The sequence below is a fragment of the Hemitrygon akajei genome, chromosome 11, assembly GCF_048418815.1.
Source record: "Hemitrygon akajei chromosome 11, sHemAka1.3, whole genome shotgun sequence".
NCBI lineage: Eukaryota > Metazoa > Chordata > Chondrichthyes > Myliobatiformes > Dasyatidae > Hemitrygon > Hemitrygon akajei.
The window spans coordinates 24465608-24480920 of NC_133134.1; the positions used below are offsets into that span (position 1 = coordinate 24465608).

General features: G+C 37.5%; 1 protein-coding gene across 1 annotated transcript in view; it reads left to right on the forward strand.

Moving 5' to 3' along the window:
• Nucleotides 1–15313, forward strand: part of dnah3 (dynein axonemal heavy chain 3) — a 155838-nt gene that overhangs the window by 33387 nt on the left and 107138 nt on the right. Inside the window, exons 8-16 of the mRNA XM_073060476.1 lie at nucleotides 923–1118; nucleotides 2187–2366; nucleotides 2842–2978; nucleotides 4954–5059; nucleotides 7810–7988; nucleotides 9203–9387; nucleotides 11836–11959; nucleotides 13250–13403; nucleotides 15059–15203. Coding sequence (XP_072916577.1) covers nucleotides 923–1118; nucleotides 2187–2366; nucleotides 2842–2978; nucleotides 4954–5059; nucleotides 7810–7988; nucleotides 9203–9387; nucleotides 11836–11959; nucleotides 13250–13403; nucleotides 15059–15203 — 1406 coding nt within the window. The remainder of the gene's footprint in view (nucleotides 1–922; nucleotides 1119–2186; nucleotides 2367–2841; nucleotides 2979–4953; nucleotides 5060–7809; nucleotides 7989–9202; nucleotides 9388–11835; nucleotides 11960–13249; nucleotides 13404–15058; nucleotides 15204–15313) is intronic.

The following is a 15313-nucleotide window of genomic DNA, read 5'->3' on the forward strand; positions in this document are numbered from 1 at the left end:
TGTGACAAAGTGGTACTTTGTTAATTTCAGATAATGATTCTGCTCCTTCTGTCTATATTGTTGTTTTGAAGGGTTTTGGTAGCCCCTGCTTTTCATGGCAGCGAAATAGTAAGATCAATATTATACTCACAGCTTGCTATGCTTTCTGTCACAAGTCTGATTAGCCACAATATGAAGCAGGACAACGTTCACATTATAATTGGACTGAGCCTCATTGCCTTATGCTCATCGTGCAAAGAACTCCTTTGCATTTTGCACTTCAGACCTTTGTGCAACTGTCCAAGCCCCACCTGTAACCCTGCAGCTAAAGCAAGATTATTAGTTCTTGATGGAACCACTGCAGAGAACTCTGAAGATATTAAAATTGAGTGGCTTGAAATATTTCTGTGTGTCCATGAGGAGACCTAAGATATATTGTTTGTTGCAGAATAGTCATCACACAAATTCCTTCTCAGCCTCTTCCTCTGCTGGTTGATGAACCAAAGGATCTACTGTGTGTAGAGTGGTTAAATTATTGGACTGGACTTCCAGAGATCTGGAAGCAACAATCCAGGGACCTAAAGGCAACATAGTCATGGTGACCACAAAGCTACAAGTGTGCTGTATAACCCATCTTGCATCACTAAGGCTCATGTATAACTCCAAACCCACACATGAGATTGACTTTTTAAATCGGCTGGCAAAACCATTCAGTTCAGGGTCATTTAGAGATGGACCACAAATGCTGGCCTTGTCACAATGCCTGCATCCCAAACAATAAATTGGATAGAATGAAGAACGGTGGATTAAAGGTGCTGATGATTCAATGAGTCACAAATATGAAAATGGATCATTTCTTCCGGTCTCTGCCTTTCTTGGATTTTCAGAAAGAAAGACAATGTTTTGCTATGCAACAAATTAACTTCTGGGTTTGTGATTTCAGATGGGTCCCAACCTGCGCTGCTCTTTTCCTGACTCACAAAGAAAAATGGATGCATTTAGTACCGCCGAACGACTGTGAATCTACTCAGCAAGTTAAAGAATTCTTTGCGTGTGCTGCCTCTGTTATGTCTCTGCAGCTGAGGGGAGCTGTTATCAAGTCTTTGGAGGATCTGCTGTCATTTTTTACTGTACACAAGGTATTTTACAGATGCCTTTTAAGATTCTTGAGGTTGCATAAATAACCTGATATGTGTATCAATGAAGGATTGTAGGAATGGTCATTGACTGAATAAACATTAGAGATATTTAGCAGTCATTAGGAATATTATTTAGCATAGGCAAACACAATTATGTTGTCATATTTATGTCACACAATATGAAAAGTTTAATGTATACCACTTAAAGAAAACTTGATTCATCCTTAATGTAAACTCCCTGTTAGATTAATCTTTCCTGTTAGTCATTTCTCCCCAGCCCTGAAGGCCTCTAAAATATCCACTTCTCTCTTTTTTATATCTTCCTGATCTGCTGAAATTGATTGCTGCATCAATGGCCAAGGCTCTAAGCTTTGGAATACCCTTCTCTCTACCTCCCTCTCTTCATCTAAGATAACTTTAATGCCTATCTTATCAGCCAAGATTTTGGTCAGCTGTCCTATTTTCATAGGTACTTATGAAATGTCTTGCTAGATTGAAGATGTATTATCTACAAGATGCACTGCAACAACACACCAAAGTTCCCTAAGGCAGCATCTTCCGGACCCACGACCACTACCATCTAGAAGGATGAGAACAGCAGATACCTGGGAACACCACCACTTGGAAATCCTCCTCCAAGTCATTCGCCATTTGACTTGGAAACATATCACTGTTCCTTCATTGTTGTGGGGTCAAGGTTATGGAATTCCCTCCCTAACAGCACTGTGGGTGTACCTGCATCTCAGGGACTGCAGCGGTTCAAGAAGGCAGCTCATCACCACCTTCTCAAGGGCCACTGGGGATAGGCAATAAATGTTGGCTTAGCTGGTGATGCCTACATCCTGTAAATATATAAAAACATTTTTATTTATTTTATATATACATACATGCACACACACATGCAGTACACATGTATTAATATATATATTAATCAATGCTACCCTGTTAATCTTCAACAGGCTTGTAAACTTTTATACTGTACTTAAGTTTTTTTATAAACTTCATTGAAAAGTATTTAATAATACAGAAGGGCTTTTGTCATTAGAACTTCTGCTATTTTTCTGATAGGATGGGAATGATTTTGGGGATGAATTCCATGAGTTGCAATACGTTAGGCCACAAATCATGATACTCAAACTGAAAGTAGAAGAGCCTAAAATAATTTTTGAACCGAGCCTGGATGAATGTTGGGATCTGATTAATCGATGTTACCTGGCAATTCTGAACAGTGCAAATGGAATTCATAAGGTATCTAGTAATCTTAATCCTTTGTTAATAGAAAACATCTAATAATATTAATGTTGAGTATGTTTGATTCTGAGTTCTTCAGGAAATATTCTGCACTAAGTGTTGGATGTCTCAAAATTCTGCCATCTACTCTTCTAAGATTTGTTCTTCTTTGATTTACGAAGCCCCTAAGACTCCCTGGTGCTGCACTATCTAATCGATGGATAACCCAGCTGCTCAAGAGGACTAGGTTCCCTGAGCATAGTATATTTAAACTTCTAATAAAATTTGCCACCTAAAGCATTGGTACTCCTAAGTAACATAGCGGCTGGATGATAGATATTTATTTTTGTTATCTTTCCAGCTATTGAATGCCTTCACCACATCAGGTTATAAATATTGGTATTGAAGGTGCTATACTAATCATTGAAGAGAATACCTAAATTCTCAAAGGGCTACTCAGTTGCTGCTAATTTATTTTGGTTTTCTGTAACAGGTGGAATGTGAATTGTTTCCTGATCTTTCAGACAAAAATCTCATTCTTTGTACAGTACACGAAGAGGAGTCCCTGGTCAATGAAATTATCAGTAAAACCATGGACATTTTTAATGTAAATATTATTGGGCCTCAAAGGTAAATCTACATGTAATTGTTGTGTGTTTGAAAACAGGATGTTGAGTTCTGGAGTAATAAATTATATGATTGGAACAAATTTATTTGTATTTTATACTATTAAGTTTATTTGTTTTATACCATAGCTTTTGCATAATAAGAATCTGTGATCTTCCTTGAAAACTCTGAGCATCCATGACCTTTTTAAGAGGGGAAATCCCACGCCTTCTCTATTCTTGTGAATATTTATTTCCTAGTTTAAGGCATAACTGGCCTATTAACTATTTTAAGAATGTTTATTTTGGGTAACCCAATCAGAGCTAATGACACCTCAGCAAATACTGTAATCAAGTCCTTGGATTATTTAATTACATGCTAGTAATTAAAATACAATTGAATTTATTGCTAAACTTCCAAATTCAAGGGAATGTAACTCCATCTTTATGTTTTCATAATTGAACACAGGGAGTAATTTGGCAAGGCAGACATTTCCCTCCTGATGCAGGGTCTCGATGCGAATCACCAACTTGCATCGTTTGCTTCCACAAATACAGTTCGACCTTTCTTCCAGTGTTGTTCTTAATTCCACATTCGGTCTTTTTTGTTTTCTAAAGATTCTATGGAGATATGTTAAGATAGTTTAGGTGCTAAGGTGTGTGAGCACTGTTGATTAGCAATAGATTTTAAACAAATGAGGAGAAAGGGACAAAAATTATAATGGGAGGCAATAAGGAAGTAGCTTATCACACGGTGGAAAAATTAACATTTACAAAGTTTGTCATGTGGCTAGATGGAAGATGAGATGATGTTGTAGTTTAAGCACTGCCGTGTTACAGCAATGGAGGAGGCTGCAGACAGACCTGTTGGAATAGGAGTGGGATTGAGGATGAAAGTGGTATGCTATAATAAACTCAGGTGACCCCTGCAGAGTGAGTGCAGATACTCCACAGGGGCACCCAGTCTGCCCAGTCCAATGCAGAGAAGGTCTCATTGTGAATATAATACAGTAGATCAGAATGCAAGAACTATGAGTGAAATGCAAGGATTGTTTTGGTCTTTGGGTGATGGGAAGGAAAGAGGTTAAGCAGACAAAAGTAGCTCCTTCTTCAGTTGAATGGGAAATGCCTGATTTCCAGATATATCAGTTGTTACAGAAGAGACATTGGCCCATCGTATAATATAGGCATCCGTTAGTCTCGAGAGACCATGGATTTGCGCTTTGGAAAGTTTCCAGGGCGCAGGCCTGGGCAGGGTTGTATGGGAGACTGGCAGTTGCCCATGCTGTTAGTCTCCATGCCACTGATGTTTTCCAAGGGAAGGGCAAGGGCCAATACAGCTTGGCACCAGTGTTGTCACAGAGCAATGTGGGGTTAAGTGCCTTGTTCGAGGACACAACACGCACGCTGTCTTAGCTGAGGCTCGAACTAGCTACCTTCAGATCACTAGACCAACACCTTAACCACTGGGCTACGCGCCAACACTTGGCCCATTGAATCAGTGCTGATATCCTAATTCTTCTATATGATGAGACTTATTGTGTTCCCATTCACAACAAACTCTGACAAACACCACATACACCAAGCTCGCCCATCAATGCCCCATATTGTAGGAATGCAATCACAGCAACCCTTATCCAAGGCGATTAACTTAGAAGGGTTATGATTGCCACACATTCCACAGGGAAAAAAGTAAGGATGTACAGGATTTTTTTGGATACTCAAGATATCCTGTTTTCTAACCTACAGAACAGTCTTAGGTTCCCTCCTGGCTTTTGAGCTAAAATCTTCCTTGCAGAGTCTGGTTTTGAAATTCTCAGGACTTACACAGGGGTGAAATCAAACTGACATAATCCTGTTTTGTGCAACTTTTCCCTGGTGGCTAGTAAGACTTGCATAAAATGTAAATTTAATTTGCTTTCTTTTAGAGGTCCGTATCAAAATATGTCAAGTTCAAGATATGTTTTGCAAGTAACTTCATCATTTTCTCTTTTGTTTAGCTATCTAAATGTGTATAAAATATATACTGATCTTTTGAACAATAAGGCAGAACAAGAAATTGCTACATTTTTGTCAGAGAAACATTCAATGGAAGCATTCATAAAGGTAAGTACCCTACCAACTTTGACATAACTCTCGAAGTAGATCCATAGGTATACTTGAAAAATTGTAAATCCTGATTTATTTCAGAAACAAAGAGAGTACTTTTTAAAAAAAAATCTCTGCTACTTTTTTGAAGTTATTTCAGAACACACTTTAGACATCTTGCTGATAAAGGTGTGTCATTGGCTTTTGTTATATTATACTTGTTGCTTCTGTCTTTCATATAGTACATATTAATGAGGAACGTGAGTCCAAACTTCATTTCACTGTAACTTTATTTGTAGAATACTACAGCCCAGAAGTAGTCCCTTCAGCCCACCTAATCTATGCTAACCTAGCCTTCTACCTGCACCCAGACCATAACCCCCCACAACCCTCTCATCTACGTACCCACCCAAACTTCTCTTAAACCCTCTACTACTTCCACTGACAGCTCGTTCCAAACTCACACCATCCTCTAAGTGAAGCAGTTACCCCTCAGATTCCCTTTAAATATTTCACTTTCTAAACCTATGACCTCTATTCTAACCTCACTCAAAAAGCCTGCATGTATTCACCTTAATTATACCCCTTGATAAAATCTCCCTTCATTTTCCCGTTCTCCAGGGAATAAAGTCCCAACCTATTGAACCTTAGGTCCTGAAATTCCAGCAACATCATTGTTATTGTGTTCTGTCGTGTATTGCATTATGCTCCAAGTATATTGTGTTTTATTAGTTACCCCACTAGTAAGTTCACTGTAACAGAACACAATACACTTCACTGTGAAACAGGGTTATTACATGCGAATGGCACCAGCCCGTAGCTATCAATTGGTTTAAGCCAGATTCTTAGAAGACTTGTATCCCTATACCAGCAGTTACATTAAATAAATTTTGCATTTTTATTTTGCATTTGGTGAAATCGTCCCGTCTTCGGAACAGGCTTAAAACAATAACATATGCACAATAGTTTGATAAACCAATACGATGATTCAGTATAATGGCTCTACATTTAAAAAAACACCTATAATAAAAAAAACACCTGTAGTACTTGGTCTATTATTATGCTGGATGCTCCTTGTTCCAGCGTAATAATAAATTGTTCAAGCTATGTCAAATGGTGGATAATTAGGAAATTACCTATTTACCATCAGTTTAACGAGGTGATTCAGCAAATGGTTGGGAAGGCAGGTCAAGAGTTTACTTTTGTAAGGAGGAGTAATATTGATGCATAAGAGTAAGAAAGTCTTGCTGAAATTGTCCGGTGATTTGTTCATCCCACTTAAAGAGTCTGCAGCTTTGGTCTCCGTGCCCAAGGAAGAAAAGGTATGGCTTAGAAACTTGCTGTGCAGGTGCAGCAATTATGAGCAGTACCCAAAAAATAACTGAGGGGAATGTAAAATATGTTTTATTTCATGCTGTGCTTCATAATAAAGTGATGTTGTATTCTCTTCTCATAGAACATAGACATCTACAGCACATTACAAATATTCCACTTATTTTTTAATCTTATTTTAATTTTTTAATGAGTTTTTACAGTGCAACAAAACAAAAAAAACAATAAAAAAGGTTTATACAGTGCAAAACAAACACATCAAAGTACAATTCATAACAATTAAGCAAAGCATGCATAAGAGAATCGTATGAAGTTAGTTACCACCCAACCCTCCCACTATCCAACTCCAAGCCAACCTTAAGATATATAAAAAAGTTAATTGGAACTATATCACCACAGAGCTGTATTTATAAAAAGTAGGAATATTGCCTACTACCTAAACTATAATATGTTTACACATTTTTAAAAAAAAACATAAATCTTAACCATAAGCTGGAAGTAAGGGATTTAAATGCAGAAGAAAAAAGGGAGGGATGCACCATTAATCTAAATGAGAATTATGAAAATATTCAAGAAAAGGTCCCCACACCTTTTGGAACTTTATATCTGAATTAAGAAGTGAATAATGAATCTTTTCACGGTCTAAGCAGGACATAATATCTCAAAACCATTGAACGTGGGTGGGTGGGGCAGCATCTCTCCACCTAAGAAGGACTGCACGTCTGGCCAAAAGAGAGGCAAAAGACATTTTTATTTCAAAAGCTTTTTTTTTTTGACTTGTTAGATTCTATTATTTCATCTTATCTGTGGAAGGGCAAACATCCCAGACTAAATAAAGCTCATCTTCAAAAACCTAAAAGGGTAGGTGGTATGGCCTTGCCCAATTTTCATTTATATTACTGGGCAGCCAACATATGTTCTCTTATTTTTTGGTCTTACTTTTATAATCGGTCTGACTGCCCAATAGGGGTGGCAATGGGGTTGAGTTCCAATAAGAATCTCTCCATCTCCACTCTTCTTGGAGCTGCACTTCCTTGCCATTTGCTTAAATCAATTGTTAATCCGGTTTTCAGACACACTCTGAGAATATGGGCTCAATTCAGAAAAAATAATGGGCTAAACTTTTCTTTAGGCAGTGAAAAATTAAGTAGGAATATGCATACTGCATTAAATTAATGCTAATAATTTGTACTCTGATGGAACCTCATCAATTTATGTCACTGTAAATCTTACATAATGAATATTTTTAACTTGATGAAATAATTGAGAGACTTATCAATTTGACTAGGAAACATTTTGAAGCCAGTGCTTTTCAACCAGAAGTTTCCTATACTGCTTGCACTGGGGAAGTATTGCATAGAAGAGGTTAAAGATTAGTTTGTTGTAATATCTGTTGTTTGCTGAATCTTTGCTAACCCACTGCTCTTCACTCCCAGAAAATAGACAGCTTGCAGAAACTGTGCAATGAAATTGCCCTTATGCACGTTACTGTCCCACTCGCAATGTTTTGTCTTGATGTCGTCGGCCTGAATGCAGACCTGTGTGCTCGTGCCAGAAAACTGAAGCAGACTTTATCTGAGTCTGTGGTGCAGGAAAATCGGAAACTAAACTCGAGGTAAATTGAAAGGTGTGCCATTTTCAGTACTTGTTAGGAAATCGGTGCTGTTTCTTGGGGTTAGCACCGAGAAGCAGGAAGTGTGCATGTGAAAAAATGTGCTCTAATCAATGCTGTTGAAGTTCGCAAGTGGCTTCCGAGGTGCTGCTGATTCCAGCTGAAGAGTTATAGCCATGTAATTATCTGTGCTGAAAATCAGACATCAGTGGACTCTCGAGGCATCAAACAACCTGCAGAGAAATAAGATGCTGTAAAACTCCAGAGATGCTATCTTAAGACTGGTTATATTTTAAAGTAGTTGTCGAGAACCTTTCTTCGGAAAAAATAAGCTAAGCTGCCAGAGTAGAACATTTTATAGAATGCAATTCATTTATATTTGGAAAAGGATACTTCCTCATGCCAACTTTTTGAGCAGAGTGCATACTGCATTGAATGAATGCTAAGAGTTTGTACACTAAACCTCATTGTTTTATATTACTTACGTACAGTGCAGTGGTTAGCACATCGCTTTATAGTACAGAACCGGGTTCAATTCCCACCACTGTCTGTAAGGAGTTTGTGTGTTCTCCCTGTGACCGCGTGGGTTTCCTCTGGGTGCTCTGCTTTCCTCCCACAATCCCAAGATGCACCAGTTAGTAGGTAGGTTAGTTGGTCATTGTAAATTGTCCTGTGAATCAGAGGATTGCTGGACAGCTTGGCTCAAATGGGCTTAAGGGCCTATTCCGTGCTGTATCTCAATAAATTAATAAAGCGATACTCAGCAGGTCAGGCAATGTCTGTAAAAAGAGAAACAGAATTAATGTTATTAGGATGAGGACTCAATATGCTGAGCAGTTCTAGTACTTTCTGTCCTCTATTTGGGTTTCCCCTTGACTGATGTTGAAGTTATTTCCATGTGCCTTTGGTGAGGTCTAATAATCTTCTGTTTCAAGAGAAACCTTAATCTAAATCTAAACTGCATTCAGCCCTAATCTTAATAATAACACTGAAACTATCAGAGATCAAAGCAACATAATACCTAACTACAGCTCAAACACTTACTTCAGGACAAGTGGTTTAAGGCGTATTCACTGCTGAAAGAGGACTGGAAGATTACCTTCCTGTTGTTGATGGTGTCTGATTACTTTGGAATTATTGGTCTATAATCCCTGTATCTGCAGTATGCATTCCGAGTCTCAAAGGCAATGTACAGATGCGTGTTTCTTTTTCTCTAGTATTTGTCAGCAGTATGAGGAAATATCTGATCGGATTAGTGAAGTACCTGAGAGCACAGAAGAACTTGTGGAACTTGACACTTACATGAAAAAGGCTACTGACATCCTTGTTGTGAAACTAAAAGAAGAAATCTTTGAAGCAGCAGACAGGCTGAACTTTTTGCTAGACTATGCCACGCTGTCAGGTCAGCAAGATAGATTTTCAAGTTTGATTTGCAATTATAGACATCCTTTCAATTTGTATATATACTGTTTTGATTTCTTCAGTTCCATTTTCTTTTGCCAATTCAATGTGTTCACTAAAAACTTATCAGTGGAAATACTGAGAGATAAAGCAATGAGGATCCATGTATCAGTCACCTCATAGCTAATGGCAGTTAGATTGATGAGGCAGCTCCACATTGAATTTGAAGACTGGAAATGTTCCTCCCTACATTTAACTTTAGTTAACTTTGAAAGTTACATAGAAACATCATGTTTTTAACCATAATTTTGTTAAATTAATTTATGTGCAGAAGCTTGGTCTCTAATGTGTCAGAACTTTGAATAGAAATTTCAACCTACTAATAGATCTTCACATTTCCCTAAGCCATATCACAATTTCTTAATCAAGATTTTGAGTTTATTTAAGCTAAATGAACAACACTCACTTTTCTTTTCAACCTATTATAAACATTCAAAACTTAAATATGATTATTTCAGATGATGGGTAAAGACAGTTTATTTATCTCACATTTCCAGCATTTATTGTTTTGTTTCCTCTGATAATTTCAGACTTAATTTGTCCTTCTCTGTTTAGAATGACTCTTTCTTCAATACAGTATTGACTTTACTACTCCTTTTCACATGTGGTCCTCCTGCTTTCCATCCCCATCTTTCTCTGTACTTTGAAGCTGATCTATCTCCAAATTTTCTCTCTTGCTTCCCTCTCTGCAGATGCAGTCTTTCCAGCAGAATATTTCCAGTATTTGTGGTTGTATTCCACATTTACTTCATCAGCTTTTAGATTAACCAATTCCTTTACTGGATCTAAATGCAAAGTATGCGAGTTGGCTTCATTAGCACCAAAAGGAAACATCTACAAAAGTTCAAAGTACATTTGTTATTAAAGTATGTATACTATATGCAACCTTGATATTTGTCACCTTACTGGCAGCCACAAAGCAAAGAAACTCAATAGAACAGGGGTTCCCAACTTTTTTATGCCTAATCATTAACCGAGGGGTCAGTAGACTCCAAGTTGGAAACCCCTGCAATAGAAAAAAAACAGTCAAACACCCAAAATGCAGAAAAAATTGTACAAACAATAAAAGTACTCATAATATTCCTAAATGTATTGGGTCAGATTTAAGTTTTGGTTTTTTTTGTTAAATCGTCCATTCTTAATTTATTGCTCAGAGCTACTCAATACCCTTTGACCCTAATTTTATTAATTCTTTCATTGAAAAGTTATTGCTCATTTTCAGGACTATAAAAGGAAGTTGAAATAGTTCCCAAACTTGTCACACACTGGTCATCTGTTCCAAGCATGGGAATGTTGGCATGGTTATTGCCTGACTTTTTTATATTTAGATCAAGATGTTTTGGAATATATACAGCCCTTTACTTCATCATAATGTAGATCAAAATTAATGAAACAAGGCAGGGAAATACAGTGGATTCTAAATACAAGAGGTTCTGCTGATGCTGGAGATCCAGGGCAACAGACAGAAAATGCTGGAGGAATACAGCCGGTCAGGCTGCATCAGTGGAAAAGACGAAACAATGACCGCTTGGGCCAAGTCCCTTTTTAGCACAAGTCCTGCTGAAGGGTCTCAGCTCGAAACGTTGACTGTACTCTTTTCCATAGATGCTGCCTGCTCTGCTAGATTCCTCCAGCACTTTGTGTGTGTTCCTCTTTATAGGTACTGTCTGATCTTCCAAGTTCCTCCAGCATTTCATGCATGTTGCTCCAGAAGATTCTGTTGCTTTGTTTGTCCATCAAAATGGCCTTTTGATTGCCATTGTCCAATAACTGGACAATATGTGTTTTGTATCAAACCTTAAAAGACTCCATAAGCAACAATTTCAACAACGTCTTTGCAGAGCGAAATAACATTAATATTTGAAATTCCGTCAGAACTGGGAAAAGGTGGAGATAATTAAGAAAGAAGAAAGGCGGTAAAGATTGTTAGGATGAAGGTGTTGATAAGATGGGTGAAAGAAGGTAGTTAAGTTCTTCTTCCTTCCCACCTGCAGCAACTTACATTGGGCTGCATTGCCTTTCTTAATCCTTGTTCTGCTCAGTTACATGGATGCGTTTCCAAATGCTCTGCATATTGCAAGCCTGAATAAGTTCCTTTATGAATTATTGAAGTTCACTTGGCTGCACAAGTGGGTGTTAATGATCATGTTTCAGTATTTGAAGAATGGAAAGTTCTCTCTCATTTCTAATTCAAATATAATATCATGAAAAGATGCAGAACGTGATGCCAACATATTAATCTGCACAATGGTTACTTCACTCCAAAAGCAAAATAGAGATGTTGAAATCCTTCATTCTGTGGCAGTAACAGCGCTGTTACGTGATTTATAATGAGCTAGGTGGTTTGGATAATCCTTTCTGATTGTTTCCTTTTGTCTGTATATTAAAGATGATGATTTGAAGCTGAATAGTCAGGTCTTCAACTGGCCAGAACAGATTATGACGATGCTTGATTTACACCAGGACCGGCTGCTAAGCAAGAGAGAAGATGTAGATGATAATCTGAGGAACCGGTTTGTAACTAAAAAAATCTTTCTTTCTTGAATCTCAGAAATAAAGTTCCCTGATAAGTTTTGTGGTAGTATCATAACAGGAATAATTTCAATAAAATCTTGGAAGGTTATTGACAAATTGAAATTTGTCAATATACAGAATGGGCCTTAAGTGTCTTGTATAGGACACTGTACTTTATGTTCAGATTTCTCCAGAATGTTTTTTTGAATCTACTCTTTATATGTGTAGTGCATATCAATTAGGCATGAAATTGTTTGGCTTTTCTCTTTGTAAAACATAGTGCTGAGTTCTGAACGTTCCAAGTGGGGCCTTCCAATTGCAACTGCTGCAGCATTTTGTTAACCTCACTGTACTAGGATGTACCGTACATCTTTCTGGCTCAGGCCGTCCAGGATCCTCAAGTTTTACCACTAATTCTGGCACTCAGTGATCATAAAGCAAAGCTGTAAAAGTTCTTAAAAATTAATGAAATAAACATCACTTTAAAATAGCTAAAAACATTACACTTGCTCTATCAGCACAAATGTGAATTCCCTTTGGCAGAGATGCTTAATTTGTCACTAGAGAAATTCAAAGAGAAGTGAGCTGGAATTACCTTGCACACTTTGCATGGAAATTTTGGAGGAGGTGCGAAGTATTCTTTGATCCTGATATAAACTCCAGTGCTGCATTTTCTTTTGTACTCGTCTTTTGGACTTTAGTTTTTTCCTATGTGTTGAAATCTATCAACTCATCAGTGTTGGAGAACTCACGTTACAACTTCCAGCACAATTTTTCCTCTCTTTTACCTTTAAGGCTAGAGTTGTAGCAGAAAATGAGAATTAAATTAAACAGTGCTCTGAAAAATATTGGCATTAGTTTAAGTGGATAATAGAATGATGGGGTTGGAAGAGTCAATTATTAGTGCTGATGTCATTAATCACATTTTTGCTTTTACCACCTCCTTCACTTCCCAGTTGGTTTTTATTGATTAATGATCGTAAGTAATATCAATGATCCTAAGATTATTTTAAAATTGAAAGCTTGCTTTTATCTTTGGTTTTTAGCACAATTTTCATTTAATCGTTGTATTAGAATTGCAATCACAGACTTATTTTTCTTTATGCTTTCAGCCACTCAAATTGACTCAAAACAAAATGCTTGTGGAAGTTGTAATGTTACTTGAACAGAAGACAATTCAATAAATCCCATCACCTGTATAGCAAAATAACTGATTTGTTTTCCACTTACATCTGATAATTTGTATGATGAAAATAGTTACCACTAATGCAACATTATTCTGTGTTTAGAGTAAAAGAATTTCAGAAGAAAGTTGTGGCATACGGCAAAGAAGTAGACAGCTTCAAGAAAAAGGAAGTTATAACGACAGATGAAATGAAGAATAACGTGGAAAAGCTCAGCGAACTGTCTGATAACCTGGCTGCTGCCATGAATGAACTAGATGTTGGTAACCTTTTGATGTGGCTTGTTATGAATTAATATGTTAGTGTTCCCAGTACAGGAGCATGCTTTCTTGTCCACTTCAATGTGAAGGGCGCTTGGAACATGCTTTCAAAGCCATATGCTCAGAATCTATGGTTTAGATCCTTTCAGTGTGGGCTAATTTATTTATAATTCCCTCCCTAACCAATTACCCCACAGAAGAGACTTGGATTTCTAAAGTGCTGGAAGAATAATTATGCAAGATTAATACCACCAAACATTGTCCTGAAAGTAACATTACAGCAGGAATTAAAATTAAGCTGCAGAGCTCTGACCTGGCTTTATCATTTCTCTATTTGCCTACGGCATTTTATTATTTAGTAATAGCTTGCAATTGCCATTTACTTTGAGAATGCATCTTTCTCCAATCAATGTTCCCTTGAAATTCTAACCTTATCCTAATAAAATTCAAAATTAGCTTCAGGTACAACATTGCATCTTTTGATTCGGTGCATTACAGCGTGTGGTTCACATTTGAGTTATAGTCAATCAGTTTAATAATTTTGGATAATCAGCTCTTCTGGTATTTTTATTTAAGATTTCCAAATGTTTCCCTTTGGTAATTTCAGATAATGATTTTCCCCCCCAGTTTTCACTTTTCCCAGATTTTTATTTTCCCTTTGTGTCCCCATTACCATCCTCATTCATTTTTAATTCTTGTCCATGGGACCATTAGAAATAGGAATAGGCTGGGACATTTTGCCCAGTGGGCCTGCTCCACCATTTATCAGGATCGTGGTTGATATCACATTGTCCTGCCTTTCCGATATCCTTGTCCTCATCCAACCACATTGAAGTCACAGCCAAGAAAACTCACCAGTGAGTCTACTTTCTCAGGGGCCTAAGAAATCTGGCATGTCCATGTTAGCTCTTACCAATTTTTATCGATGAACACCAGAAAACATTCTGTCTGGATTCATAACAGCTCAGAATGGCACCAGGTCTGCTTATAACCGTAAGAAACCACAGGGTTATGGAAACAGCTCAGCATATCATAGAAACCAGCCTCTGACTAAGCCTCTGTGGACTCTCTATGTTTCTCGCTGGCTCAGTAAAGCAGCCGGCACAATCAAACTCACAGCCACCTTGTACATTCTCTTCTGTCCTCACTCCCACTGGACAGAAAATACAAAAGCCTGAAAGCACGTCCCACTAGGCTCAGGACAGCTTCTATCCCAATGCTATCAGACCCTCAAGTGGACCTCTTGTATGATAAAATGGACGCTTGGTCTTACAATCTACCTTCTTATAATCTTACTGGTCATTGTTTACCTGCACTGCACTTTTTCTGTAGCTTTTACACTTTATTCTGCATTGTTGTTTTACCTTTCTCTAATGCTGTGTAATGATCTGACCTGTGTAAAAAGTATGCAAAGAAACATTGCACTGTATCTTAGATTAGATATTAATCAAGCACAGTACATCAAAGCTACAGTGAAAAATGTCATTTGCACTAACAATCAAATGTGACAATAATAAACCAATACTTATAAGTAAATTTAGGTATATTTATAAAGCCAATGTAATTGAGAGATCAAAACCTACCTATTGGTATGCCTGTCAGAAAGTCTGAAACTAACTATCTCCATAATAAATCTCGTTTTATGCTTTTAAAGACTATAAATAAAGAACAGGAGTTGCTGGGGCATGAAGTGACCCAGTTCCCACAATTAATGGCCACAGTCGGGCAGAAGCAACCTTATGAGCAACTGTGGAACACAGCATATGACTTTTACACCAAATCAGAAGAATGGCTAAATGGTGAGTTTCAGGAGATAATTAAATAAGAAACAGGATCCTTAAATGAGGGCCAATTGAAAGATCAGGGCTTAGAAATTAATGTGAGCCCTGAAAGGCTCAATTAAGGGGGG